Raw genomic sequence first — 26,790 nt, forward strand, 5'->3', positions numbered from 1 at the left:
CTTAGGTTTCCTCTGTAGTCAGTAATTCAGACTGAACACCCTGCTTTTAGATGGCTAAAATTACATAAAATGAATCATATTCTGAGAGACTTGGAAACTGTCTGGGGATATGTGAGTCATGTGTCAAGCCTACCTGATGAGATGCAATGTTAGAATTTGGGTCTTCACCTCCCAGGGCATCCCTGTAACCACAGGCAGGAGTGCCTGTTCTACCCTCACTGCTAAAAGCTGTTTCATACTGTGCACCCAACAAACCATTCACTGGGCATACCAGGAAAAAATAGAGAGGGGACTTCGGCCTAATCACAGGCTTTAAAGTCATCTTCTGGGTCATTTAGGAGTTAATTATTTATACAGAGTAGAACAGCTCTGGTAGGAACTCTTCAAAAGAAACTGCTCTGGCATGAGTCCCCTCCAGGAAGAAGAACCAGAACTCATTTCAGACATGGGTTGTTTCTCTCATCTGACATCCCTGACAATTTATTTTTCTGGGTTCATATTTATCCTAAGGGTTTTGTTTTGTCTCTCATTAGAAATGATGCTATATGTTAATATTATAAGACTGGTCACAAAGTTGAATTCCTATTATCTCTCTTGCTCCATCCTCTCTGGCATATTCATCCACATTACAGAAAACCTATGTATCTGTTAAGATTAGCAACAAATGCTTAAAAAGGAACTGCATTCATCATTAGCAAGATTATTCAACTTGGCAGTGCTCTGCCAGACCCCAGTTCCTTTCAAGAGGGATTCTGTTTCACGAACAGTTCAACTTAAAACTTTCCTGTCTCACATAGGTCAATTAAGTCTTTGACAGTTTCAACCCTTCCATTATTGACTTGGAGTCATAAGACTTTTGTCTGTGATTTCTTGCAAAAATGTCTGCGCTATGATTCACTCCAGCATGACCCTAAAAACTTGCATTATATCACTGTTCCGAGCAAAGCCTGAACAAACATCTTAAACCAATTAATTCTTTTGCTAAATGAGTGACAATCAAAAGATGATACTGAAGAAACTTACAAGCTCTCCCTTTCCTGGAGGGATTGAATGGTCATCCTTCACAGTTCATTCAAGAACTTGTCTACACAATTTTATGTTCACACTCGATTATCAGAATTCTTTAATTTACAGCATATTCCCCAACATGCTGTAGGTACAAAAACTATTTCTGTAAACTCTGAAAAATGGAAACTACCCTCAAACATCACTGAGTTTAGTAGCAAGCTGCCAATTATGTATTTTTTTTTTCCATAAGTAAGTTTTGCTTGTGGAGAAATAAGAAACCATTGGTATTTAGTGAAGGCCAGCCAAACACTGCTGAGCTGATCATGGCCAGAAGAACTGCTTTATTTAATCCTACCGAAGCTACACTGAAGCCTTTCCATTGTTTATCCAGTGTACTGCAACATGATGGATTTTCATTTCTATCCAGAGGTTTAGTATGAATATCTCTTTAGGCAACTGCAAAGTAGGATTTTCCATGTCATATAAAAAGGCATCTCTGTCTAGTCCAGCATCCCAGAAGTTACCAAAAAAGTACATTCCAGAGAAGAGAAGATCAAGCCCCACAGACTGCAAACATGGCTAATCACATTAACTCTTTGAGCACAAATTGTGAGCAGCAAAATATCCCCATGTCCCGATTTTTGCAGATGCTTTGATGTAAGTGAAAAATAAAGTTTGTGGCGCACACTGAAAAGTGGAATGTTTTTGGCAGTGAAAAAATAAGCAAAGCCAAAGAAATTCCATCTTAGAAAATATGACTTAAGGATACTGTGGCTGAATCATGAGGAACCACACAAAAGCCAGTGATCCAAAAACCAGCAAGGGTCAACTAAAGGAATTTCTGTGAGCCATGATCTAAGAATTTATCTTCGAATTCAGAGCTCATCGGCATATCCGGAAAGTGTAGATAATTTTGGTCACCATGTTAAATCCACATCTGATTTTTTTCCTCTTTCTGTTGTATAGCCAAATTTCTTTAGGCCCATCTGGAATACCTCAGAAGCCTCCACGAGATGAACCATGAAAAACATGGCAGTGGTTGAGGAAACACATACAAACAAAATACTCTGAAGCAGCAAGAAACTTTGAAATGTGACTAATCACAATAGTGTGAAACTTCCTGTTTAAATGGGTCTTTTTTTTTAAAGCCTCAGTGAACTCATGAGATTAGAGCTGCATGAATTAATTGCAAGGGAAGAATAATGTTAGGATTAGGCCTTAGTGGAATGTTAGGTATTGATTAGTTAATTCTAGAGATCTGGGAATGTAAAGTACTAACTTATAGCCAACAACAACTGCACTAAAACATCATGAAGAATTGTGTGAACAGCAAGAGCTATTCCATGTATGGAGATGAGCTCAGAGATGAGCTCTGATGAGCTATTCCATGTATGAGAAAGAAAGAGAGAAAAAGAACAAGATTTTGGAGCATAAAGACAAACCAGATGGAAATAGTGATAAGGTTAAAGGTTCTCACAGGGACTGGCAAAATTAAAATAAAATTTAATTTCCCATGATGAATGGAAAAGCAACCAAGTGTTAATCTAAAAAAAAAAAAAAAGAAACTACACTGTTGAGAGATAATTTATGATTCTCTGCACACTTATTTCGTTCTGATACTTGAGAAACTTCAAGATTTCATAGGAGTGGGCACACACCTACACCACCATATTCATTTAGCAAATATGGATTCAGAGATGATTCTAGAGAAAGCTCATACATTCTTCATTAAAGCTTGAAATATAAGATGTCACATTTCTGTTGAACATAAATTAAGAATAGTTAAAATAAGTAAGTAAGTAAATAAAGATAAAAGTGCATTAACATCAATTTTTGTATGTCATGAGGTTGAAAAGTAAGAAGAAATAATAGTTTCGCTTAAAATATTTCATGAGATACTTTTACACAACTTGGAAACAGAGCTAGCTCTAATTGTGTACAGAATTTATTGGAAGATTATTACTACCCCTGATATAGTGAAAGAAAGTCTTGAAAGCAAAGCATACACAAAGCATTCTTAGGACGAAGACTACAGTGAACTGAATGATAAGAAAATGCATCCATTTCTAGTCTCTCCTGTAAGATTCAGAACCTGGCAGGGTATGACAGTCAAGTGACAAGTCCCAGAAACCTTGTTCTCTTAATCTCCTGCTACATCTCTTAAGCATCTGAGTAGAGGTGCAAGACTCTGTAGAACTAAAGAAAATTCATACAGACAGAAGACAGACATACAGACCGTTTGGATCCAGGCTCTGGAACACACTAACAATGCTGTCTTTGCATGCTTGTTTATTTAGCTACATTTCGCTCAAATGTACCCACAAAACAGAAATGCAAACAAGAAGGCTACCACCTAATGAACTAATTCTTATCACCTTTGAAGCAGAAAGAGAAAGAACAAATAACATTTTACATGAATTTTAATTCTTTCTAGAAGATTACCAGACCCGAAATGATTTGTGGGCAACTGAAAAGCAAATAAAACAGTTCTGAATTGTAACTGTCACAGTCACATACAGACTTTTCTCCTGGAATAAATAATATTTATTTATGCATTAAACAAAGACAAGCAATTGGCAAGAGTGAATAAACATCTTTGTACTTACAGTGCCAGGTCGCGGGTATGGAATTCTGCCCTGATATGGAATCAGCTGGTGGTTTGGGCCCTCCTTGTGTGCAAATGGCCCATTAAACACAGTCTGGATGTCAGACAGATGATACACACACACGGCTGAGCCTTTAAATATGGAGCTGGAAGACAAGAAGAAGTTAGCATTGCAATACACCAACTCTTTTATAGCTTTTCCATAATTTTGCACGGTCCAATGATGAAAGATACCTCCAACATAATATTTTATATGATTTATTGCTTTTATATAGATTTAAAACATTTAAAATCAACTAATCTAGCCGCCTAATATGCACCACTACTTCTTAAGACTTAGCACTTTTCTGAACAGTGAACTGAAAAAGGAGAGAGGCAGGCACTACCCTACTCGTGCAACAAGATTTCCTAATGCTAAATATACAAGAAATATAATCTGCCTCCAGTTATATCAATGGCAAAAAATATTGCTGACTTCAGTGAGGCAGGAGTTTTATAAACTTTGTATTGCCAGCTCAGCACAGGTTTCCAGAGCTCCCTACCAGTATATTAACCACAAGACCTCCATGAGCTTCCTAAAATAGATGGCTGAAATACTAATCAAAACATCCAGAGCAATGACAACCAGCTGGATTATTATAATCAGTTTCCAGCTTTTTTGCAAAAAATGGGGACATGATGCAGCTGTAAAGGAATTACTCCTATACAGCCCTCAAATCCGCCCATAAAACTGGTCTTAGGAAGACCGAAGCCTGAAGCTTCCTGAAGGGAACTCAGGGATTTGCCTAAGAAAAGGGAATGTCCTTCCCACTGCTCTAGATTCAGCCACGGGTCCAGGTAGCACAAGCCCTGGATGGTCTCCATCACCCCGTGATGATGAAGGGCACTAGGGGAAAACTTTCCAGACTGATTTTAAGGCTGACTACAGCGAATTAACTCTCCCATTTTTCCTCTCACTGCATGCAAGGTTTGTGATATTTATTTTTAAAAAGTGGAAACGCCAGACAGTCTAAAATCTGCCTGGTGTTAACTGTAGGATGAAGATAATCCAAGTAACTGTTTTCAATTGAAGAAGAAAAAACACTCCAGAAAAAGCCTGAAAATATTACACAGTGTCTAAACAAAAGTGAAATCCACATTGCTCTCAGCTATAGATGGATTAGTAGAACGAACCTTTCTGATGGATTATGGTGTTTGTGGAAATTTTACTAGGTATTAATAGGTTTTGAGAAATGCATTTAGTCTTTCCAGATGTTTTATGTTAGATTTACAGCACATTGTGAACACTAAAACAATTTAGTTCAGTATTACTCGGTTTCCTTCCGTATGATTTAGATAAAAATACTAGTAGTTATGACTTCCTGTGATGTTTCTCTCTTGCTACTGTTATGAGTTGGAAGTCTACAGAGATGAAGATGCAGGAACTATTGAAGAATATAAATCCTTATGGTTTCTGTATTTAACTAGGTAACACATTCAACCTATAGCTGAGCAAAAATAAAGCAAGAATAGACCATGTGGTTCACAATAACAGAAATGCATGTGTAAAACTTCAGAGAGAGAAAATAGCTTGAGAGCCAGGAAAAAAGTGAAGTTTCTTCTTTTATTGTCACCTTATATGGGTCTGTGATGCAAACCTTATTTCCACTGAGAAATACCAGAATTAAGTACAAATGTTTCCAATTCAGTAATGTTGCACCTCCAACCTAATGATGTGTGGTTTTACTACTAAACAGAAGCTGATCCTTTTTTCTTTCCTTGAAGAAGGAATTATAGACAGTACCTAAGTTTACAAGTTATGTGATGATTTTTTTCCCCAATTAAATATCATAGAATCATATTCTCCTGTCATATTTAAGGAAGTAGACCCCTATATCTTGGTGAATAAAAACCTATCGGAGAAAAAAAAATCTGAAAGGATTTTTCTACTAAAACTTGCAATTAAAGGAATTATTAACAATAAATTACATAATTTTCTAATTTGATCACATAAATTAAAGATTTTTTTTAAAAAAAAGCAAACAGAACACTTCTTTGAATGTAAGAAATAACAGCTAAATAATAAAGGGTAGCATATCAGAAATCAGGGGTAGTAACCAATTTTACTCCGTGCTAACACTATGTAGTGAGGGCAACAGGAAAAAAAAATAAAGGTAGAGGTGGAAGAATCTGTTGGTCCACCTGTCAGTCTAGCTTTGTGGAGAGTTTCAGCATAGTAAGCCACATTTAATGCTTCCACCATCCTTGTGAATTCATTAAATGCTTTCTAAACCAGCCAGTAAGTGAATACAACTGGCTGTAACAGGGAGGAGACCCAATGCCACGTAAGATTGTCCTTTGTAGCCAACAGAAGCCACTATGGTTATTTGCCATCTCTGTGATCATCAGCCAGCTGAGAGACTGGAAATGATCTGTATGAATTCATGCAAGAATTCCTGGTTTGATCCATCAGGGTGTTGGATGTTCTTTAGGAGGTGTTAAGTGCTCTCAGATGCCACCAGTCCACTGCACTGAAGTCATTCAGCTTTCCACTGCTGAGCAGTGGCAAGTGGCCTCCACGGAAATGTTTTCCCAGCGGCAGCTGACAGTATGTCAGGAAGCAGCTTGCTCCAAGAAGCATAGCTCAGACATAAGATAGCAACAGCAACAATACTGAGACTCCTGCATGCAAACCATGGCCACAGCAGAAACACAGAATTGCCCAGCACAGCCTCATCCACAAAACATCAGTGTCAGCTTTCATGCAGAGAATCAGGCAGTTCAGGTAATGTTTTTCAAATCTCCACGTTTACCTTGATGTTGTAAAAATTCCATATACAAGTGTTGTTCTGGGGTTATCCGTCTCCAGGAGAAACACATCCTCTGTAAGAAAGAGAAAGAAAAACATTTTGAATAGTAAGAAAAGACTTTCTTTTCCAGTTTAATTGATGATTTTGTTCTTCCTAAGCTCAACAGTAGTTTTATCTCAGACACGAACAGGAAAAAAGAAGACTTAGCACCTGAACAGACCATATATGCACAAATCTAGCACTTGAACATTTGGAAACAAATTTGGAAATTAACTCCATGCTCTCCAGCCTTATGGAGATGGAAGGCAAAGATTTTAAAATACATTCAGGATCTATGTCAAACATTTTTCTCAGCTGTATCTTGTTTCAGCAGGTTGTTTAGCAGAAGAAAACATTAAAGTTGCAGTAGATTAAAGACAAAGAGCTCCCATAGACGGATGTAATTGAAAACAGGGAAATTAGGTGTTTTATTGTCCAGACTGCACTACAGTGCCTTCACTAATGCAGTTTCAACATGATATGAATGTCAGACAGCTTTGCAGTAAAGACTGTGAGAGATATAAACCTCCTACTTCCTGTTGTGTAGGGATTTATTGACTGCACTGTGCAAAACTGTACCTACTCACTGAAATGAATTTACCCACTATTGCCGCTAATATGTTGATTTTTTTTACACTTCAGTGAAAACTACTTTAATTTCTGTCAGTTTCTCCTTACAAATGTTCTTAATAACTATAATCATGCTACCTCTTAAACTTAATTTACAACACAAAAAAGACTGAACTGTTTGATCTTTTTATCACAGAATATGTTCTTTAGCTTTCCATTAATTTATGTGGCTCTTTCATTCAACCCACTGAATTTTTTAAAATATTCTTTTCAATATGTCAAAAGTAAAAGACTTCACCATGCAGAACTGGAAGTGTTATACTCTCCTGCATTATACATGAACACAGAGGCATGTGTTTGCTCTCCCAGTTTTCTGAATTTCCAGCTGTGATTATATTCTTTCTCTTTGCTAGGGAATAGTGCTGGGAGCCCATGCTGGGAGCATTGTCTCCTATTCACTATGATCCTACATTTTGTCATACAAGAAACCAAAAGCAGTTATCCTACTGCTTTGTTGAAGAGGAGGGGGTTGGTAAATCACGGTTCTGAAGGATGAGCTGCTGTGGCAGTCCTGAGGCACTGTAAACTTCAAAAAATCAGCCCTCCAAACACCTTGCATGTTCTGAGACACAGCAAGTTAGGATCTGCTCCTAGGTGAAACCAGGTTCCATTTGGTTCCTTGAACCAAAGCAAGTGCACCAGATAGTTCTAAGTATATAAGCTCAAAAAGACTCCAAACCTCATTTGCTATGGTGGAAATCAGAAATAACAATTAAGGAAAAGAGAGAGGGAGGATACAATGGAGAGAAGATCAGAACCAGATGCAGACCCAGTGGAGGGCATATTAGCTGCTTATATTATTTATATGTATAGTAAAGCACATACCAAATCTTCCAATACTTGAATTTAGAACTATGATTTTGAGCATCTCAGCTATGGAAAACACAGAATTTGAAACTTTCTGGTAATGTTATCTGACATGTAGGTATCAAAATATGCATCTCTTAATTCTTTCATGAAAAGAAACCTCTTGCGATTGCTGTATAGATTATCCATTGAATATTTACAGTATTTCACATGGTGAAACAAAAATTTATTTGACTGAATAGCTCCTGAGAAATTGTATTTATGGATAGTGCTATTGCTGGTGCCAGGAACAGGATTTATTAGTATTATCTTGAATTACCAAACTAAGGATTCTACCCTGTGGCAAAAAATAGAAAAAAATCATTATGGAAAAGCAGTGTGTTACACAGTGGTAATAGAAACAGTTTCAAAGGGATGCTAAAAACCCTCTGCTGTAATCCAAGCTAGTAGCAAGATAGTAAGAGTCACTTAGATGTTTCCTTCCAAATATTAATTCTTTACATACATCATTGTTTTCCACAGTCAAGATTAACTGCCTTTATTTCAAAGATAATGATAATTATGCAGAGAGACTTAAAAGAATTGTTTTTCTTTTCCTGTCATAAAACTGCAAGAATTTTGTCATGGACTTGTAGTGCTATGATTTCACTGTTAATAATTTTACTAAAGAAACTGAATGAAAATCAGTCATTAAATATGCACAAGGTGTAGCATTTGGATGAAATTTTAAGGAATGTTTTTTCTGATACCTAATTCATCAAAGTACGTTTCTGTTCCATCTTCATCCATTACTGAGCACACAAGTCTTGCTTTCAAGAATGTTGTCCACTTGTTCACGAGACTGCGCTGGCCACCTGTGTCATTCTGGAAAGGAATATTATTTTCAGAAATGAAGAAACAAAACACAGCTACACATTTTACTGGGCTTTCCCACATTTTTCTCAGGTTAGTTCATTATCTAGATAATTAGCTGGTAAATTTAATATTAAAAATAGATAGGCCTAAGACAAATCCCCTCATCTAAGCATTCTATATGCAGAAAAACCCAAGAACTAGTCTGAGCAGACCTCCTCTGCTGGGCCAGCAGGGTTGGAGGGTTGGGCAGTAGACTTTGTGCATCAGCAGTGTATGCTCTTATGATTGGAAGTGACTGTGGAGCTCTGCATCACTCATTGACACCCAGGATAAGGTCCATGCTATCTCTATGGTTCTGTAGAGGGATGTTTCTTCTAGTCCTGACAGCAGCATAGCTGCACCCGACCTAGTAAGCCACACTGACACATGAGGTGAATACTCTAAACAGTATTCAGAAATGATGGCTAGTGTGGGTCTAGCCTGCACTGTTGCAAGTCCTGCTAGCTTGGTCTAGACACGGCTTGGTCACAGCTCACTCACAGATCTTTCCAGTTTTCCGTGGTTCAAGGTGGAAACTGTAACTGCCAAACCAGGGGATGCAGCACCGAGGTGACAGATCCTGACTAACTGTGCTGGTGAATGCCTTACCTAAGAGCAGTGTCTTTCCAACTGCATAACATGATGCCACCCAAGGAAAGAGAAAACCAAAATGCAGAAGCTATTGAAATGTGATTTCAATAAAGTGCTGTACATGTTCCACTGATGCTGTTGGCGTTAGTAATCCAACATTTTGGGTGACTTATAAGGAGTCTTTCCAGGGGGTAATATATTTTGCCAGTCTCAAAGGTGTTGATACATTAATACAATGGTATGTATACAAGTATACAAATATGACTAACTCAGATTTATTTTCATTGGCCTTGGGATTCTGCTACTGGCTTCAGTGTAAGTTTAAAAAGGCTTAGGCCTTTCAAAAATCATCTGGACATCATTATTACAGTAAAAAACCAAATACAGCTGTAATTGTGTGAAACGTCTTCTTGCAAAATACCCAAAAAAGGCCTGTAGGCACTCTCACTGAAATACAGGGAATGGAGATTTCATAAAAGAGATCACATGCCTCATCATATTGCCAAAGAAGGACAAACACCTTCACATCCAGGCACAACAACATCACAAAGCATCAAATTCTAAAGAAGCACATTTTTAAAGTTAGGCTCACACATACATCAATACAAGGAAGCAGAAAGAACAGATGTCATAAAAATGAAAACAGCATTTGAAAGTTAAATCCACCAATTTAAAAGCTTGATATTTCTGATGTGCTTTAAATATTTTGAGTGTGTGTGTATGAAAGCCTTTTGAGTGTGTACGTGTGTGAAAGCCTTCACTGCTTAAAGTTCATTTTTATTAAGAAAATAATGTGCCTTATTTGTGCCAAGGACAGCAAGCTTGAAAATTTAACACCGGTAACTATCCTGACTCAGTCAGAGAAATTCACAAATCCCTGAACCTCCACATTTCATATTCTTACACACATGGACAGATATATACAACCTGTTCAGACCTAGCTGTGATTTCAGTAACAACTCTTCTTAATTATGAATGGTGACACAGAAACAGGAAGTTTTGTCAAATCAAAGGCTTTTCAAACATTCAGTCTTTTAGGTTATGATGTCACACTAGCAGCTTATCCCAGCAATCAGGTAAACAAAATAGTTCTTACTGGGCACACTCTTGCAATCATTGAATGGATTTGCTTTGTGCTGCCGCTGTTGTCTGTAAGTCTTTCTTTGAAGAAGAAGTAGATTTTGGCATCGTTGGGGTCAGTGCCATCTGGGATAACATGAGCATCCACAAAAATAGGCTCTGAAATGAAAAAGTTTACCAAAAGGATGAAACCAAAAGATGTATTAGTATAAGCAACAACTGATTTGACATTTACTGACTGCTTCAAGGAAGTGCTGAATATATCAAACATCATCCAGCTCTTTGCTGGAAGCCACGTGTGTTTGCATCCCCAAATTTTATTTCACCGCAAATTTTTAGAGGAGCAGTCCAGAAGCAATGGTATTACATTACTGCAGAGACTCAAAGACTTCGAGGAAGAAAGAAGAATCAGTGTGTTATCTGGAGCACCTAAGCAAAGTCTCATTGAGACAAAACATAAAAGAAAGCTGGAAGAGCTTAGAAACATGACAAGTAAGGTTCATAAATAAGAGAGGAAAACAATTTGTGTAACCCAGAAAAGGAAACCAGGGTACGCAAGTGCTTGAGCAGCATTTCACTTCATATCAGAGGCTGGTAAACACAATCAAATGTACTTGCAAAATATTACAAAGGAGAATTAGGGAGAGAGAAAAGTAATTTATAACCTTAAGAGCAACCTTAACCCTTACATTAATTTTAGGATGCACGTGTTAGGGTGTGCAGATAAGTGGAGGGATGTATAACAAACAGAAAAAAAAAACCTGAGAGCAGATACAGCTTCTCTTTCACAGTGAATTGAATTTTTGACTGAAATTTTGTGATTTCATTGTAGCCACAGCCAGACAGGAATAATTAGTCACCATAAAAAATATCAGTACAAAACCACCGTAACTTCACTTCAATATACCTGAAGACTTCTTAAAACCGTAATTGCTGTTAGCTGCTCTGTAACCTTTCACACCTACCTCTGTTCAGAGGGTTGACCACCATTTTAATTTAAATTGGTTTCCCTGGAAGAAATCTTCTTAGCAGTAAAGACAGGGAAAATTTTCACAGCGATGTCAGGGAGGCAAAGAGTTACGTGATTCCACTCAGAAATGAGTTTTTCTACTGTGTTTAGATAGCCAACTCCTCACTACTGAATATAAGTGGCAATGATCCTCATTGACTTCTCTGATAGTGGGACACTCTTCTGCATATACTTTCAAAGCAAGTGGTGGTGAATCTTCTGTGCAGAGATGGATCACCTTGAACTAACTGAAGCTGGTGGCTTAGAATCAAACACTGATTTAAAGCATTATCTGATTGGTGAAGGCACTTTTCTAGAAATCAGACTGTCTGACCAATTGCCATTGGAAAGGTTTTCATACACTTACCCTCAAACAGCTTAATGCCAAAAAGGCCTACAGGTGGGGTGGCCTAGGAGCTTGGTTCATGCAGGGTTCCCTCTATCTGTGCATTGTCTACAGTTGATATTTACACACATTTCTTCATGGTTCAACTTCATAAATTAAATTCAGAGACAAGCACTTTAAAAGGTAAGGTCTTTGTTTTAAGCAAAGGAAAGCAGAATCTCTGTGACACCCATTAAAATCTGGTAAGTTAAAGGCATCTCACCACTCAGCCACTTGGAGTTGTGCTGGTCAGTCCTCACTGCATTCCTCCTGGTCAGACTGCGAAAAATGGCAGCATCTGTCCCCATGAAATCAATATACATTCCTGAAAAAAGCTCTTCATCTGAAATTAATTGAAACGGAGGGAGAAATTGTTACGGCTTTTGGGAAAAGAAAAAGTTTCTTTTGAATTCATCAGCTCTTTATTTACATAGGAGTCCATACGGATAAATAGTGGGTCGTGGGAATGAGGTTTTCTCTGATTTAAAAAGACTCAACCTAGAATGCACGACAGTATTCAGATTTTTTGTAGAGACTTTATGGAACTGTACCATTAAATGCCACAGCAGAGCTGCATACATGGACACTGTTCTTAATATGAAGTTTAATTGCTCCATTTGCACTGCTAAGGACCACTGGAGAATAAGGCTAGTACTTAATCAAAAAGTATCACATACAGTATCTTAAGTATGCACTTCAAAGATTTTTTTTTGTTACAGAAATAGATAAAGTGACTGGGTTGAATTTATTGCTGCTGTAAACTGGCACAACATCTATTGCAGTCAGTGGATCAGTGCCAATTTTTACCAGCAGCATTATTACAGCTGCCCCAGGCAGGCTCGAGCTGACTTCAGTATTGCAGAGACCAGACAATCATATTATTGAACTTGACTCAAAATAATATGAAGCAATAGCTATCCCGTTTTGTGTACTTGGTTCTAAGTATAGGGTCATTATGCTTGAGCAGAATGAGACATGCAACTTCTACATTAACAGAACTATGAGCCTCTGCTCCCTGTGCAGGGCTGAAAACTCAGCCCATCAATCAGGATGTCTATCTGTGTTTGTTTGAGTCTGTGTGTGTGCACAAACATATGTATATACAATTACAATTGTAATTACATATACTATCATTTCCTACTCTGTGAATAACCAAGCAATTTCCGCTGACTAATGACAATGAAACCCCAGAGTAGAAAACAGTAGCTAAAATAAACTCTAGCTCTCAGAGTGGGAGTGGTGGCTGAATACATTCCAGTACAGCTGGGCCCTTTGATTGATGCTTTTGTCTGTACTCCTGGACTACCCAGAGAGTGTGGTCAAGCTGGCAAGACTCACAGGCTCAGAAATACTTGAGGCTATTTTCATGCTGTGTGTGTGTTTGTGTGTGTGTTCATAATCAGCATGGAAGACTACTGAGAAGCTCATGAGATAATCAAAACCCTGGAGACTTTGCTTTTCTGCTGCTAAGTGGAGCCTGAACTTAACCCTGGCAGGGCATCCAGCAGCCACTCTTCTGCTCTCACCTCTCCCCATGATGACAAGATTTGTACACAGGAGATTTAAGCAATGCATTTGCTGCATGTTGCTGAAGTGTTTACTTCTGGAGCAGATATTGACAGAATGATGTTAGATGTGTAGAAATTTATAAGTGATTTTGTGTATTTGCCTCCTTGCCTCAATCCAGAAGAACTTTATTGTCATTATGAAACAAATTGGCTGAAAGAGATCAGGTTTATGGTTCTGACTAAATGTTATAGACAGTCCTGTGCATATACACATACATACACGCTTCAGCAACAGTACTATACTATGTAATTTTAATCCTATTGCATATCAATGGTATTACTTATGTCTTAAGCATTCCCAGTGTGTGTGTGCTAATCCTGTATCAGAGGAGATCCATCAGCTCCACTTCCTTCTGCTAAAATCCTTAAATTCCACACAGTATTTGGTCTGCACAGCACAATGAGTTCACTCTACTTCACTTTGTTACTGGGGGGGAAATTACTGAATTGATGAGGTATGTCTGCTTTTATAAATATCTCATAGTCTTGGTGGAGAGAGAGACATGCATCCTGCACATTAGTAACGTCAAGCTGCTTCAAAGAACATTTTTCACTGCTTTGATGCAAATGCATCTCTGTACAATGGTAAACTGTACAAAGTTCAAATTTGTTTTTAAAGCACCACTTTCTTCTGAGGGGTGAATCATCTTTTCTGCTGTATTGCAGGCCAGTGATGCCCAAAATGGTCAAGAAATTGCATCTATATTTAAAAAGAAGTTCTTTTATTGTGGAATAGTTAGTTGGTCTGGTGATATTTACTATCTTCTGAAGCATCAGGAGGGAATTCCTCCTGCAGAAAGCTCAAAGCCGAGTCCAGTACATTGGCTCAGTCCCCACATTACAACATGAGCTGAGACTTAGGAAATGTTCATGTTTCTGACATGGATACTGAGGCTAAATTCATTAGAGCTTAAAGTTTTTGAAGTGACTGGACTTTGCAGCAGAAAGTATAAAACCCAATCTGTGGACTTTTTTAAAAAAGGAATTTGACCTTTGTGGAGTAATTTAAACTTTGTAGATGAACTATGTCATGAAAGATTAGTCAAACACTAGGGAAGATCTCCTTAGTCACATAACAGCGATCAAGGAAGATAAGAAAAAGTCTGTTTAGATGAGAAAAGCTGCCATAGATCTACTGTAGAAAAAATCAGCTTACTATACAAACAATAATTAAGAAACTATGTTCTAATATAAAATCCAGAAGGAACAAAGACAGGAAACAGTTGCTTCACCTAATAATACCAGAATGGCAATGAGTAGCAGTGGACTCATCTATCACTGACTTTAAACAAACATTTTCTTTACACAGTGACTGTCTGTAAACACTGTCCCTAGATCACTGTTGAGACAAAGGTGTAAGTGCAGCCAAGGTTCATAGAGATGTCTAGGTAACATTTACCTTTTCACTAAAGGTATTCAGTTCATATATCTGTGAATAGATATACTTGTCCTTTGTACTAAATATATTTGCAATGAGGAATAAAAAAAATTACCACAAAAAACAACCATCACCACAAAAAAAAAAAAAAAAAAAAAAAAAAAAAAAAAGGCAATTTGTATTTTGAACAGGTCATGTAGGACAGACTATATTAGGCTTCCCTTAAGATCTACAAGATTTTAAAGAAAATATCTCACAAAATATGTAACTGACTTCAGAGGAAGCTGAATGTCAGAAACACTGCACATTGTTCCCTTGTAGACCTTGGGTGAAATATGCAGTACCTCTGTGCAGTAAGTTTTATTTACTAAGAAAGCCTCAAAAATCTGTGCAACTGCTGTTCCCCTCATAGCCAAAAATACAGCAAGGAGCAGGCACATGCTGCAAAATCAGGGCTTTGGCACTAGAAGTGTGTGAACATACTGCAAATGTGAAAGGTCGGGTTACACTGAGTATATATTTCCAGCTCTTCCTGGTTGAAAAAAGAAAAGTATCTTTTACAGATGACTCAGGCTGCACAAAGTGTATGCCCCCTTTGAGTTTTCTCATAGGTGTGCAACAAGCACAGCAGAAATCCTTTATTGTTTCACTTCCTGGCTTTTCAGATGGAAGAAACTTGGTTGGGTATAAAGCCAATTGAAGAGTGAAGAGCTTTACAATAGTTGGTGGGCTCTACAGCAGTGATGACAACAAAAATGAAATTCAAAGCATCTGAAATCTTCAGGCTTTCTTTCCCTGGCTACTCTGAGATTTTAAAAATAATTAAGTAAGACACAAGTGCTGTCTAGGATGAACAAGGTCATAAACCATTCAAATTGAATGCTAGACAGGGTAATTCAAAGCTGAAACCATTCCTGGGAAAAAATGTGCAATCTGGAAAAGGGAGAACCTTTTGTTTCCTGTGTCTCTCTCCTCCTTTCAATAACTTATTCCTGCACTCCATTTGTCCACCCACCTTAAGCTTCACAGAAGCCTTGGAACAGGGACAGACCCACCCCTTGTGCCCATCAGCCAGACAAAGGGCACTGCTCCTGGGAGGCTGAATTCTGTGTCCAGCCCCCTTGGGGTATTCCATCAACCCACCCTACACATGACCATGTGGGTTTAGACCTCAGCAACCTGGGGTATCTTTACTTACTGATCATAACAGAGACCGTATTCACGTTGGGGTTGAAGGAACAGCGTCCCTTTCCTGATTCACACTTGGAGTCGATCTTGAAGATTTGCTCCTGCAAAGCAGATTTGTGTGTCACTTCTCATGTCAGAAACCATTAGATCTAAGCTGATTTTTATGCCTGGATGTTTGCAGCATTAGCAATGCTCTATTAACAGTGCTCTACTGGGCACTTTTACTGTACTATCAGTAGTTTAACTCCTCTATTCAGAATTCTATCATCTTGTTAGATAACACAGACACATGGCTATTTTCAGGACTCTTGTTATAAATTCAAGACATTGAATCAAAAAAATGCTCCCTCTGTCTCTGTTAAGGATAGGTTGACTGATCTCTGCAATAATATCTGTGCAGAGTGCTTCTATGGTTTTAATGTTATTTATCATTTATTTTCTGAATACACTGGTGTACTTATACCTGTCGAGGACATTATAATAAAACTACTAGAACAATAATACATATAAAATAGAAATCTCTTATGACAACTGTCATTAGATTATAGCATACACCATTTGGTCTTTACTGAACTATCAGACCTCCAAAAATCCCCCAAATGACACTTACTTTCTTCAATACCATCTCTTGGATTACATATAGAGAGCTCCAAATCCACAGTGATAGATGAATTACCTATACCTCTAATCATAGCCTAAAATCTGTTTTTCTTTTGGTTTTTGTTAAATGAAATCATGGTACAGGGATTTGTATATGCTATGAACTTTATGAATCAGAAATACATTTAGGAAAGGAGAAGCAATTTGGACTACAGCTTCAAATACAAACAAACTGAGTATCTTTAGAAAACCTGCCCATTTTGGTACTACTCTTCACTTCTTGGTTCCCAGCAACACCAGCACAGTGTGGTCAGCAAGAAGTGACTCAGCTCAAGCTCATTCCTTAAAAACTGCAGTCAGTAATGGCAGATACACTGACCCAACACTCACTGAATACCAAACAACTTGTTCTTAACCTCCTACAACAAATTTCCAATCTTCAATAAAAAGCCAAGAGACACAATTGCAAGGAAAAAACCCAACAACAAATTTCCAAACTTAAACATTCAAAAAACTTAGCTGATAAAAATTCTAAAGAAAGGCTTCCGTGAGGTAGATGACAAAAATTAGTTATTTGAGAAAGGACAGCAACCTCCTTGTATTCTCTGTAACAGTTAATGTAAATCACAGGGGAGTGGGGATGCCACACAAGTCCCTGAACAGCCATTTGGCACCAGCGAATTGAAGATTACACCAAGCTCAAATGCACAGCTGCAGCAGGAAGTTTTCATATCATTATCCCCTCTCTTTTCCCCCCTCTTCTGTTTTGCCTAATTGAATCTCAGAGATCTTATCTATTGTTTCAGTAATAAGCTCTCCAAACAATGCTAAAACATAAGCATGAATTTTCTAATGTGATCTTGGGTGGTTTCTTTGTTGTTTTTTACTTCTAGATTATATGCAGTTTGGTTCTAATCCATATTTACTATATTAAACCACTTTACCAATTCAAAATGCCCATTATTCTTCTATTAAAGTAGCTCCAGGATGACACTTGATTTTCATATATATTAAACTGCTATTTAGTCTATAATTATTTCACAGAGGGATTAAATTTCCTTCTGTTTGCATTTACTTTGACATTAGAATATATTTGGGTGACTAAGGGAGTAATTACCAAAGTATCAAGTGTGCCAAGGAAGAAACTTAATTGTTTTATAACCTCTGTTTCAGAGAAAAGGGCAAAAATTTGCCTCTTCAATGAAACCCCCATTTTTTTGTGAGCTTATGTGGAATCCTGGAGACAGAAGAGCAAAACAGGTCCAGTTCTTATGATTGTTGGATATGACTGTCAGGCTTTGTAGCTTCTAGAGAAAAACAGATGTGCTTTGTAAAATATTCATTCTGCACGTGCATAAACAACCCTTTTGTGCTTTGAAAACTGTACCAAACTGAAGGTGAAATGATAAAAGCAGAGGAAAAAATGAGTTTTTGCTAGTCCCATCAGCACTACATAGCGTTCCTCATTCTGCTCTATCAATTAGTCATGCACAGATATATGCAATGAGTTCAGAAGGAAATGCTTGGGTTTAAACTGCTGTGCTATTGTTGGCCTGTACAGTAATGGCTTTGAGCATGGAGTGCCTACAGTCAAGTGTCTCACAGACTCCAGACGTCTGAAACAGCAGTTTATTTAATCAATTGATCACAGGCATGCAGCTACACAGACAGGCTAAGCAAAGCCAGTTCTGCTTTTCCAAGTCATGTATCTTTACTCTTCATTTAAGAAATTTAACATCTTGCATCATCTGGAGATGTCATTTCCTGCCCTCCCCTCCATCCCAATCTCATTTACAAACAGTCTAAAATAATGAGATTCAATCTTCTCTGGGCTGCAATACTAGCACTTGAGATGATAAAGAGTATTAATTAATTAAAGACAAATGAGATCACAATTAAATGTTTTAAATGATTTTTCAAGAAATAGAATAATCCTGGGCAAAGGTTACCCCTGTTCCAAAATACATCAAAATAAGTTAATGCAGAATTTTTAACCAGAAGGATGGATTAACTTATTTAGTTCTGCTTGCTTCTGCTTTCAAATCCAGGCCTACAATCTCTACTTTTAGATAATGTAGTAGGACTGAAAGTGCAGTGATTCTGAGTGCTTGCTCTGTTAAGGAAGCTTGAGCCAGGTAGGGATCTACCAAAAGTCACTGAGATCATACCATGCATGACCTGGAGAACCACTGACTAATCACCCCCCTGGCAACCTCTCAGCAATCCTGGGTCTGGGCCAGGATTCCCATCCCACTCCCAATTAAATCAGTGATGAATTTTTCAGTGTCTTCCTGAGAAGCCAGCCCAGCTTTTAAAGCTGCCCTCACATGGCAAAGCTCCAGGTAGCACGCTCTGATCTTCCTTCCCAACACATCTGCTTCCACATTGTTCTGGAAAATACACTGCACACCCCTGTGCCTGCAGACATGAATCTGACCCAAAAGCTACTGAGGTGCTGCCTCCTGCTTAAGTGCCTTTCCTTTTCCTTATGGTTGCTTAATTTATTACCTATTATATTTGCACATAAACAAGCATTGCACTTTCAAATCAGGAAACTTGGACCATATACTTCTGAAACATCTGGTACTTATACTGAAAAAACCCCTCAGTCAAACTGAATATAGAAAAACTGGAGACCTATCTAGAAAAAGTAAGATCTTACAGGGAACAGAAACTGACCAATTTCATCGGGGCACCATCTAGTGGGGCAAAACTCGTGCAGTAGATAAACTTCCTGTACTGGGATTGCATCTAGGGGGTGTTAACCTGAATTCCAGCAAACCTAACTTGAATAGTTAGCCAAATTAAGGGCTTCTCCAGGGAATGAGTTATAGAAGTTATAAAAGGTAGACTTTGTATTTTACTTTCATCTAACTGGCTATTTTCTTTCAAGTATTTCTTGGGCATTTTTCCACCGAATGGAAGGAATGAATTCACCAGACAATGTTAAATAAGAAGTAGCATCAAACGTATCCCAACACTTGGCATGACTGTGGAATTTTGGACAACCACCATATTTGAGGCATCATGTTTGATCATGGCTTTGCTTCTAGCTGGTATTTCTGACTTCTAGCAAGTCAGAAAACTACAGACCTTTGCTCTTTTGCTATTTAACATCAGTGAAGTAACCTACTGGGACCACTGAACTTTGCATTTTCAAAATTCTGAGCTCTCGCATCACACCAGTAGGATGGACCACAAAAGGAGTGGTGATACAGGTTAGCATGTGGTCAGAGTGCATGAGCATGTAGCATCCAAACTACATGCTAGTGTATAAATCCCTGAAGGTCCAGACTTTCCAAGGAAGTGGCTAAAATTGATTCAGTGAGAATCAAATACTTCTGCTCTTCAGAAGTATTTTGTAAAGCAAAAGGTTTAATAAGGAAAAATAACAAACATTACAGAAAACAAATTATAAGCCCCCCAGATGGGTCTGAGAAAACCTCTGACACCTTGCTAAAACACTCCAAAAAGCCCTTTACTTCCCTTGTGTTTCTTCTTAAATATTGAATGTTTTAGGAGGAGCAATTTTGCTTGCTGCCAATAAGATCACGAAGAGGCTTTGACTCACACTCTCAGAACCCAATCCATGCCCTTGTGCTGGCGCCGAGCCAATTCCGTGAGAGAAAAACACAGAACTTTTAGTTAAACCTCCTAAAATGTCTACAGGTGAATAGAAACTCTTTCCCTATTCGGAAAAACCCTGCTGGGGGTGTGGGGAATGCATCACTGCAGAGTGTGCAGGGTGGAGTTACCTCAGACCTGCGTCCCCTGTTGACGTAGACGCAGACGGGGCTGAAGGCGCCGGAGCCGCAGACGTACAGGTGGGTGCGGTTGTATGGCTGGATCACACGCACGAAGTTCCCGCAGCCGTGCTGCCAAAAACACAGGCACCAGTCACTCCACAGGGGAAAGGGCCGTGAGATGTCGGGAACTCCAGGGAACAGACACCACATGTGATCTTAACAGCGTCGTGAAAACAGCTACCGAGTTGGTCAGTCTCTGGATTTGGACAGCGGTTTATTTCCATGTCATTTTGCCTGCTCTGGGAACTGGGTGCTCTCTGATTGAGCACCACAGATGAGTTATGGAGGAGCCCATGCTCCTCTGTAACTTACAAGCTGTCACACTTCCACACAGCAATCCAATTTTCATTCACACATTTCTCTTGCATAAGAAGAAGCAGGACCTCTACAGGAAACCAAGGTGCAACCTTAGGAAGTTTCCTTAAGAACACCTCTGAAACAGTCTCTATTTCCCCCTGATTTGTTCAACATAAATGGAGATAACTAAAAAGAAAGTCCAAATACCAGATTTTGCTATTTCTATAAACAATTTGTTTCCAAAACTTTAAATTGAGGTTTGCAGTCAATTGGTGCTTTGTATTGAAGACCTACAGCAACATCTTCAAATAAGCATGAAAATTTAATCAGCATGAAAATTAAAGCCAAATGTTAAGGGCCACACAGTTCATAGTATTGGATTTACAGTTTTTCCCTTCCATTTCTTCTCTAACTCCTTCATTTTTTACTATGATCAAGTGTTAATGCACTTTAGGTTGAAAATAGATGTTTTTATAAATGTTTTTTCTTACCCAGATCCTAGAACTACTTTTATATTCAATCATCCAAACCTCATCCATGACAGTGAGAACTGCGTATGTTTTATGAGGGTTGGAAACTGTGCCATCAGTAATCTTCATGAAAATCAGCAGAGTTAATCCTTGTTTAGCAGACTGCACAGGTTTATTTACTTTTAAAGGCATTCACATTGTTTGGTTCAGCAGGAGCCAGCAGCATAAAACATCATCTGAAACCTGTGTATAAATGGGGTCCTCAGACAGTGGGCACCCCCCACCTTCACAGTGCACTCCTGGGGGGAGAAGCCAGCCAGAGAATGTCCCCACTTGGAAGAGCAGCTCAACAGGCTGTTCAGCATCACCCCAGGACATATCTGGAAAAGTACTATTACCTAGTTTGATTAGTAACACCCAGAAAAGGTGAGGAAACGGACACTGTATATCTTCTCCCATCTGTCAGAGTCTGGAGGTGCATTCTGTTTACATCGCCTGATTTTCCAGAATTTGACTTCACAGATTGGCTTGCAAAGCATTTCAAAAGAAAAACAAACACTTCTTTCATTTTGCTTTGGCTGCACTCAAGGTGCTCTTACTTTGTTGCCAAGTACCTAATTTGTGTGTATGTGTGCATGTGGATTGTAACTTACGGTAGGATCCTTGCCAGCCATTTTGCACTCTTCAACCTTGTTTGCTGATGCTGGCCAGAAAATCTGTAAGGAAAGAAGAATTGTTCAAGTAGTATATTTATGACATAGTTAAAGAAAAAAAATAAAAAAATCAATGCCTATCTTACAGTAATAGATTAATGTTTAGATATAATACACACTTTCATTATACATAAAAAAGGGGTTTTGTTGATAAATAAAACTGTCTAAGCATGCGATAAACAAAATCAAGGTCCAAGCTTTTGGCTGATATGTTTTAAGTTTATTACATATTTTAAGCAAGTTAATAAATTTATTTAGATTTGTTTCTTCTAAATAAGAGATTTTTTCACCACTCTTGCCTAAATTACTGCCCATCTTTGATTTTTTACTGTACTTGAAGAAATTATTTACAGTACAAATCAGAAGACAAATATTGAAAGAAGGGCTCTTGTAACAATTTTTCAATTTTATCATTAATGGTTTGGCTAGATTATGATAAAACCTACTTGAACTCTCAAGATTGCACATTGATTTCTTTCAGACAGTTTTTCAAGCAATATCACACTGTCTGAACATTTATCTGTTTATCTCAAACTGTAAATATTTTGAGCTTCTTCCATTATTTATTTTGATTTTGAAGTAGGAAAGACATCCATTACAATTTTATCACTAGAAATCTAGTAAGAGACAGAGCCTGATAACATTTAGCCTCAAGATAACATAAACAATATCATTAAAAGATCTCTGTATATATGTACACACAAACATATATGTAGAATTGTGAATTTGAATGTATATGAATATAGGATTTCTACAGATATATAGGATCAGCAAAGTGAATCCATTGTTAAAATAAATAAACAAATGAAAAACTGTGTGGAATTGCAGAGATTCACTCTGAGCTTAATACTGAGTGATCACATTCACTGCTGGAAGGTTTTGTGTGCTTCTCCTTTCTGTTGATTTATTTTTTTTATTATTATTCTTGTTTCTCCAGGCCTACATAAGCTGTTGAAATGCCTCACAGCTTTACACTGCAGAAAATATTCCCTGTAACCGAGGCCCTCCTATCTAACCAAACTCAGCACAGCATCAAACCCGACCTGCCAAGGACAGCAGGGAGTGTGCCATGCTGGGGCACAGCTCCTGCCAGACCAGGGGGGCTGCATCACTGTGAGATGGAAATTAGCAGAAAAGGTCACAGAAGGTATGTCAGATCCCAGAAGGCAGCCCCACTGCAGAGGGAGATTTGGGTACCATTAGGAGGGAAGAATGAATTCACACCATTGAACAAGAGGCATTTAATTTAAATGTATAAGTTAGAACGAGGCTCCCTGGGCTCCCTGAACAATAAATTCAGGTGGACAGGCATGTCCAGAGGGTGGTTCAGAGTGAAGTCTAATTTAACTGTGCTCAATCAGTCTCTGGCAGGGCTCCCTCTCTCCTCTGACACATTAAAAGCCTTGTCTCTTAAGGAAGGCATTTATCTTCCCTGCTGCAAGCCAGGTATGGCTGCCCCTCAGTCCTTCTGAGGTACAGTAATAAAGCCCACAGATTAAAGGGCTGCATGGATTTGGTGGAACAAGGCCTTTGTGGTGCACTTTCAGGCAAGGTAGTAGCTGTGATAGTCTAAAGACAGGCAAGACAAAGTCTGTGGACAGGTAATACAACAGCCAAGCTTCTGGGCACACAAGTACTTCTGCAGGTGATGTATTTCAAAAGCAGAGAGGCTAAATTTCAACTGGCTTTGGAGACGAGAGAGGAACCTGTAAACACTTGATAATGTTATTATTTTCACACAGAGGTTTGGTACTATTCTTTGGTGAGGGAACACAAAGTCCTTGGAAAACACCATCTCAGTAAGTGGGAGAAGCCAGAAAGGGCTGGTGTCAAGGGCTGGATGTGGGTTATGGCGCCCAAAAACCCCAAGTAAGGTGTCTCAGCTACCCAACTGAAGGGCAAAGGCTGATACAGCAATAAGAACAGATTGGAAAATAGTTCAGTGCTCAGTGCCCAGAGCACAAAACATAAAAAAATACAGTATAAGGTTAAGGACAACCCTGTTCGTGCATTTTTTCCATATGGCCTGATAGTGTGTATCTTACTCTTCCTTAGGGATTCATCTGAAAGTACATCTCTAAACTATCTTATCTTAGAGAGAGATGGAAAGCATCAAATCACACAGATTTTCCTTGTGAGGCCAGGCCAAGCAGAATATTGCTCCAAAATTAGTGAATAGATCAGTTTTAAACAGTGTTTGAGGAACAGCATATAGCTTCATGTGCATTATACATAAAAAAGGACTAAAAATTAAGTAACATGTGGGCATGGACTTCCATGCAAAATAATCAAATACTACTTTTTTTTGTCTTAAAAGGAAAGGCATGGAGTAAAGCAACCTCAGATTCTCAAAATAAAACTTGAACTTACACTGAGGGGGTCTTGGCTTATATTGTTAATATTCAGAGACAGAATATGATCTTTACTCCCCACGTAGATCCGATCCTGATCTTCATCCATCAATAATATCCTGTAATCCAGGGGGCTGTGGGATATCCTGTGATACTCAGAGGTCTTAGTTTCTTGCAGCTCTGAAATAGTAAAGACAATAGCATAGTAAAGCAGTTCACTCATGTTTCTTGCTTCTCAACTGCATTTCCTCCTAAATAAAGGTATCTTCGGACACAAATGGGGTTAGAGAGGGAAGAAAAAGCCTCACTGGACACTAGATAATAAGACAATGGCTGAGGTAAAACAAATTTTCTTTTCCCAGTTTGAATACAAATATTTTGTACAGTAAGTAGAGAGAGATAGCTCATAAAAATCAGGCAGTGCTGTTATTCATTCATCTAATTAATTCTTATTTTAATGGATATTATTATTTACAGCTTTGGCTTTTAAGGAAGATAATTTATTCGATTAATCAATGTGTTCAATACCCTTTGAAGTTTATGACCGCAGAAAATCCACAAGATCAATAAGAACTACGTAAGAACATTTTACTTCCTTTTCCTAACAGGGGGCTTCACTAAGAATAGGTTTTTATCCTTTTCAAGGTGAAATTTTACTTTGTTATTCATCACCATGTGTGGCTTACTTAAAAGAAAAACAAAATTATTCAGTCAAGCCTAAATGTGTCTGTTCATTCAGTTGTCTGTTTACGGGTTTGGACCAAACTAACAGAACTGGAGAAGGAGCTCAATTTTTCTACACAAAACTTTCTTCAACAAAGCGAAGTGAAAACATCCTTTGATCTCAGCAGTGCAGGATCAGGCCTGTTACAGGAATAGCATAAGCAACTGCAATATAAGTATTACTTGCTGCCCTCAAGAAAGCTTAGCCTTCCCATCTTTGCTTGGCTAATATATTTTTGCCCCCAGAAAGATTGTTTTACTTTTCAGTAATAGCAGAAGAGAGATTTCTCAAGAGCTGAGAGTGGAAAAATAAAACCTTTATAATCAATTTGTCTTTGTTAAAATATTTAACATATAATTATGCTTTCTTTCTTCATGAGTATTAGGATTGGATTGTGTTCTCTGTGACTCAGGGTGGCAAATACACAGTACTTGTGAGAATGAAGCTCTGCCCATAAACATAAGATCTGAGCTCACAGTTCTCAGTTACAAACTGTCTGGGATAATATGGCTTGTCACTCTTGCTAAAGGTTTTTTAAATGCAAAGTGGTTTTGCTCACACATTCCCTATGGAAAAAAAAGTAAATGTCTTATACAAAATTAGTCGTCTAAAGCTATTGACATTTTACTAAAAAAAAAACCTCTCAGAAGAGAAATATTTCAGTATATGTGCTCTATTTAAAAAAACAAAAGGCACCAAAAGAAGTGTGCCTAAAGTATGCACCTTCTGCAAAACACATATTTAGCTGAAAGCAATTTTTTGTAATCACTTGGAGCCATTTTTAACAGCAGGCAAAAGCTGAAGTCTTAGGATTCATACCTGTCTAGTAGAGAACTGATGATTGAAAGAACACTTATCAGAATATAATTTGCACTGATAAATATGATACATAACTCTAATTAATTTTTTTATCGTTGTTAACTAGTTTCATAAGAAGATGAAAAATATTCTCAGTTACTGAATGATAATTGTGTTTTGATTAATTTAGATGTGTGACAGCTTTCAGGATCTGAGTGCATTTACTTATGGTAATATTAAAAAAACACCTTCAAATAGTATTTATCTTGTCCCCTGATAATAGATAAACACGCAATCAAGATTTACAATCTGTGTTTAAAAACTGAAAAATGAACTTCTTAAATATATATTAAAATTGTTCACAGTGCTTTCAGAAGTCTTTCTTTAGTGCTTCAAAAATCATCTGGTTTACTTCACTTCAAAAAAACTGTCCCTGCAAGCCTTGAGCTAGGATTGTCCCAGGAGACTCACCAGCACAGTGCCATTAACACCCAGCACCTTTGGCCACTCTGAAATTCTCACAACTAGCCTCAGACACTCAGACACTCAGACGCAGTGCTCATCCTTTTCCCTGGGCATTATTAACTTTACCATAACATCTGGCAGCTGTAAGGTGGAACTGAACCTTCTCCTAACTGTCCATTTGATACACCAGGAAGGCACAGACAAACTGCGAGGGTTTCCCACACAGCACAGGGTGAATGTGAGCAGTGATTGCACAACATGATGTCCCTCCTTACTGCCCCACTGACTGAGAGTGGCTGACAATGAAAACACCATGGCTGATGTAAAAGATAATCATGACCATTGTGATTGCTTTTAAACCAGAGACACAAGCAGCAACAGATTTCCACAAATTCATTTATCAAAATCCATTATTTTCTTGGAATTTTAACCTCTTTGAAACTGTATTACTCTTTCCAAGGCTCCTGAAAGGTAATCTGCCTCCCTCGAGCTGCTGATGATAACACCACTTCATGTCAGGTTTCTAGACTATGGAAACTCAACACCATTCATAAGAGGAAGGAAAGCTGTGAAACAAATAGTCTCACACTGATTT

The 26,790-nt window shown here is 38.1% G+C and overlaps 1 protein-coding gene across 1 annotated transcript in view; it reads right to left on the reverse strand.

Annotated features, from left to right (window-relative positions):
* Window positions 1-26,790, reverse strand: part of SEMA3C (semaphorin 3C) — a 111,729-nt gene that overhangs the window by 25,549 nt on the left and 59,390 nt on the right. The window contains exons 2-10 of the mRNA XM_066318747.1: window positions 24,228-24,388; window positions 21,798-21,860; window positions 20,327-20,446; window positions 15,982-16,072; window positions 12,061-12,180; window positions 10,460-10,602; window positions 8,628-8,742; window positions 6,406-6,475; window positions 3,615-3,759 (exon numbers count right to left, since the gene is read on the reverse strand). Of these exons, the coding sequence (XP_066174844.1) occupies window positions 3,615-3,759; window positions 6,406-6,475; window positions 8,628-8,742; window positions 10,460-10,602; window positions 12,061-12,180; window positions 15,982-16,072; window positions 20,327-20,446; window positions 21,798-21,860; window positions 24,228-24,388 (1,028 nt within the window). The remainder of the gene's footprint in view (window positions 1-3,614; window positions 3,760-6,405; window positions 6,476-8,627; window positions 8,743-10,459; window positions 10,603-12,060; window positions 12,181-15,981; window positions 16,073-20,326; window positions 20,447-21,797; window positions 21,861-24,227; window positions 24,389-26,790) is intronic.

Source organism: Sylvia atricapilla, chromosome 5 (assembly GCF_009819655.1).
Source record: "Sylvia atricapilla isolate bSylAtr1 chromosome 5, bSylAtr1.pri, whole genome shotgun sequence".
Lineage (NCBI taxonomy): Eukaryota > Metazoa > Chordata > Aves > Passeriformes > Sylviidae > Sylvia > Sylvia atricapilla.